The following is a 1304-nucleotide window of genomic DNA, read 5'->3' as shown; positions in this document are numbered from 1 at the left end:
TCTCAGGCTGACTTTCCCATATATTATTCCAGTGTTCCTCAGTTACCCCAGGTGCAAACGAAGTGCAATTAAAGTTGCAAGTTGTTGTTTTTTTGCAACTTATTTCCTCCTCAAGTCAACTTTATTGTCAAATCCTCTTTACCTCCTCTTTACTCAAGTAGAAGTACAGATACTTCTGTAAAAATAAGACTCCAGTAAAAGTGCTGAGTCACCTTCTTTACTCAAGTAAGAGTAAGAAAGTACAGGTAAAATGTACAAAAGTAAAACAGAAAGTAGTCTGTAGTAGTAGTCCTGCTTTCACTGGAAGGTAATTTCTACTGACTCTTTCTGTGCAAAGCAATATTCAATAATTCCCCTATATTGCATTGAAAGTAATTTAAGGAGTCTGTTTTGAGAATCAGTAGAAAGTACAGATGTATGTGTTAAAATGTAGGCGGCAAAAGTAAAGAGACAAATGAGTACTAAAGTACAGATGACAAAACTACTTAAATACAGTAACTAAGTATTTGCACTTCCCACTTCTGCCAGTGAAGAAAAACGGGGATAAATACAGTTGTTGTTTTTTTTGTGTCCAGGAAAGGTTCGGGTGTCTCAGTGTAGATCTTTCGTTTTACACCTGCAGGTATTTCCCCAGATTTGATTCGAGTACTGATCCTCTTGTTCTCTCTCTCTCTTTCAGCCCAGCAGTGACGTCGTACACCAGCCAGGTGGCCTTTCCTCCTCTGGCCCAGTCCACTGTGTACTCGGCCTTCCCTCAGACAGGCCAGACCTACGGCCTCCCGCCCTTTGGTTAGTTCCCCACTCCTTCTCTAACAGCCTCATTTATTTCTGCTCACTAAAATACCCAGCAGCGCACCTTTTTGTTACTTCGCTTTAGAGGCCTTACTGTGCTTTGGTGCTGTGGAATCGATTTTTTTGCTTTTTAATCTCTGCTTAAAACACAAAGTCCGACATCTTGACTGAAGGACCTGGTTTCTAAACTTCTGCGCCATCCTCAATGACCCACTCCTCTCGCCTCCTTTCATTCTCTGCTTCCATTGCTCTCTTTCATCTTCAGGTGCTATGTGGCCAGGCATTAAAACAGAGACAGGGCTGCCTGAGGCTCCCTCTGGTGGCCAGCCTGGGTTTCTCAGCTTCAGCACCGCATATACCTCAAACCAGCCAGGCCATCTGCACTACTCATACCCCAGCCAAGGCAAGCTGCAACCTCACTCTTTCTCACGAGATAACGCTGTCCAAATGAGAAGCACTTTAAAAAAAAACAGGAGATCTTGCAGTGGCACAGCTCTGTTCCCCCCCCCCCC

The 1304-nt window shown here is 43.9% G+C and overlaps 1 protein-coding gene across 5 annotated transcripts in view; it reads left to right on the top strand.

Annotated features, from left to right (window-relative positions):
• The window catches only part of eya3 (EYA transcriptional coactivator and phosphatase 3), a 14470-nt gene that overhangs the window by 4739 nt on the left and 8427 nt on the right, over positions 1 to 1304 (top strand). For 4 of the 5 annotated variants that reach the window (XM_035680923.1, XM_035680925.1, XM_035680924.1 and 1 more), the window contains 2 exons: positions 680 to 789; positions 1058 to 1195. In XM_035680923.1, coding sequence (XP_035536816.1) covers positions 680 to 789; positions 1058 to 1195 — 248 coding nt within the window. The remainder of the gene's footprint in view (positions 1 to 679; positions 790 to 1057; positions 1196 to 1304) is intronic. The other variant, XM_035680927.1, reaches the window with a different exon arrangement.

The sequence above is a fragment of the Morone saxatilis genome, unplaced genomic scaffold (assembly GCF_004916995.1).
Source record: "Morone saxatilis isolate NCDOM2014 unplaced genomic scaffold, NCSU_SB_2.0 Contig9, whole genome shotgun sequence".
Classification (NCBI taxonomy): domain Eukaryota; kingdom Metazoa; phylum Chordata; class Actinopteri; family Moronidae; genus Morone; species Morone saxatilis.
This window is presented reverse-complemented; position numbering and strand designations above follow the sequence as displayed.